Below are 1,779 nucleotides of genomic sequence, written 5' to 3'. Positions count from 1 at the left end.
TGTGGAGATAAACTGCAGAGATAACAAATGAATTTACTCAAATGCGCCTTGCATCAGAAGGCACTTACCACTATGAAGATTAAGTTGGTACTATAAAAGCCAATTAACATCAGGGCACTGGCATAAATAAGGCTGAAATAAGCTCAAAACAGAGAACCTTCACCAAGCCTGTTGATTTCTTAAAGCCTGTTTTTGATAAATGGAACATGGTCTCAAGTAACAAAGAGCTTTTACATCTATGCACCCTTTTTAAAACACAAACCAAGAGGATCTTTAGCATGCCACGGGCTGCAAAGAAGGAAGGCATCTGCTTGCTGACTTTCCCCTGCAGCTGCAGAATTCACTGTGATGCTGGCTACAGCGTTTCCATTATTCAAAGGCAATGGCATGGCAGGCGTGACTGATCCCACAGCCAAGGGCACTGCGCTGGCACAGGAACCAAGGGCACAGCTTGAGCCAGATGTTTGTAGCCCCTTTAACTGTTTACTCCCTGTCGAAACCTTCAGCTTGAAGTAGTGGCAAGGCCTCCTTTGCTAGTGGAGCAGAAAGGCTAGGTTTCACAGCACATATTGGATTAAAGCAGTCTTCAAAAACAGAGAAAGAAATTCACGAGGGAGTGGGGGATGACAGCTAGCACTCCATGGAATAAAGCAAGAGCATTTCTGGCAGCACATGGTAATGAGAAACAGCAAATCAGGACAGAAGAGCCCATTATCACAATCATTCTGTTTACGGTATCACAATTCACAGTCTGGCATGTAAATGCTGAACAGATCCAGCTGCTAGTAGGAAGACGGCTGTGCAGCAGCTTGCAACTCTGTGTCTGGAACCAGGATAGCAAAACTGATCACACCTCTGTCAGCATTTTCTTCTCTTTATAACCCTGATTGTTGGGAGGAATGAAGTTGGAATACTTCATGGACTCCAGGTCTTCTGCTTCCAGGAATTCAGATTTGCTGAGAGACTGATTACTGTCTCCCTTCTTGGGCTCAGAGAAGGGTGACTGCTGCTGGCCACAGGTGACGTGGGTGTACTGGCACTGCTCTTCATGATCAGTCTCTCGGTGGTAGAAGTAGTTGAAGTTGGACACGATGACAGGGACAGGGAGGGCGATGGTAAGCACACCTGCGATGGCACACAAGGAACCCACAATCTTGCCACCAATTGTCATGGGATACATGTCCCCATAGCCTACAGTGGTCATGGACACCACTGCCCACCAAAAAGCATCAGGGATGCTGGTGAACAGGGAGTCGGGGTCATCAGTCTCTGCAAAGTAGACAGCACTGGAGAAGAGGATGACCCCGATGAAGAGGAAGAAGATGAGGAGGCCCAGCTCCCTCATGCTGGCCTGGAGAGTCTTCCCCAAGATCTGCAGCCCCTTGGAGTGCCTGGAGAGCTTGAAGATCCTGAAGACTCTGACCAAGCGGATGACCCTGAGGATTGCCAGGGACATGGCTTGTTGCTGGCCTCCGTTGTTGCTGCTGCTGCCAGGTTGCTGCTTCTGCTGCTGCTGCTGGGCGAGCTCAGTACCCAGAGTGATAAAGTAGGGGATGATGGCCACGATGTCGATGATGTTCATGATGTTGCGGGAGAACTCAGGCTTGCTGGGGCAGGCGAAGAAGCGGACAAGGAGCTCAAAGGAGAACCAGATGATGCACAGGGTCTCGATGAGGAAGAAAGGGTCAGTGAAGAAGGGGCCAGCACCAGTGGCAGGGTGCAGGGGCGGTGGAGTCCCGCTCGGTGGGGGGGGCGGCGGGCGGAGGCGGCCCCCCGCCG

At 50.8% G+C, this 1,779-nt stretch overlaps 1 protein-coding gene across 1 annotated transcript in view; it reads right to left on the bottom strand.

Moving 5' to 3' along the window:
- Window positions 1-246: 246 nt before the first annotated feature.
- The window catches only part of LOC104617916 (potassium voltage-gated channel subfamily A member 2-like), a gene marked incomplete at its 5' end in the record, with an annotated part of 1,953 nt that continues 420 nt past the window's right edge, over window positions 247-1,779 (bottom strand). The window contains 1 exon segment of the mRNA XM_010283357.1: window positions 247-1,779. This exon segment is cut by the window's right edge and continues 51 nt beyond it. Within this exon segment, the coding sequence (XP_010281659.1) occupies window positions 848-1,779 (932 nt within the window).

This window comes from Phaethon lepturus, unplaced genomic scaffold (assembly GCF_000687285.1).
Source record: "Phaethon lepturus isolate BGI_N335 unplaced genomic scaffold, ASM68728v1 scaffold15453, whole genome shotgun sequence".
NCBI classification, from domain to species: domain Eukaryota; kingdom Metazoa; phylum Chordata; class Aves; order Phaethontiformes; family Phaethontidae; genus Phaethon; species Phaethon lepturus.
This window is presented reverse-complemented; position numbering and strand designations above follow the sequence as displayed.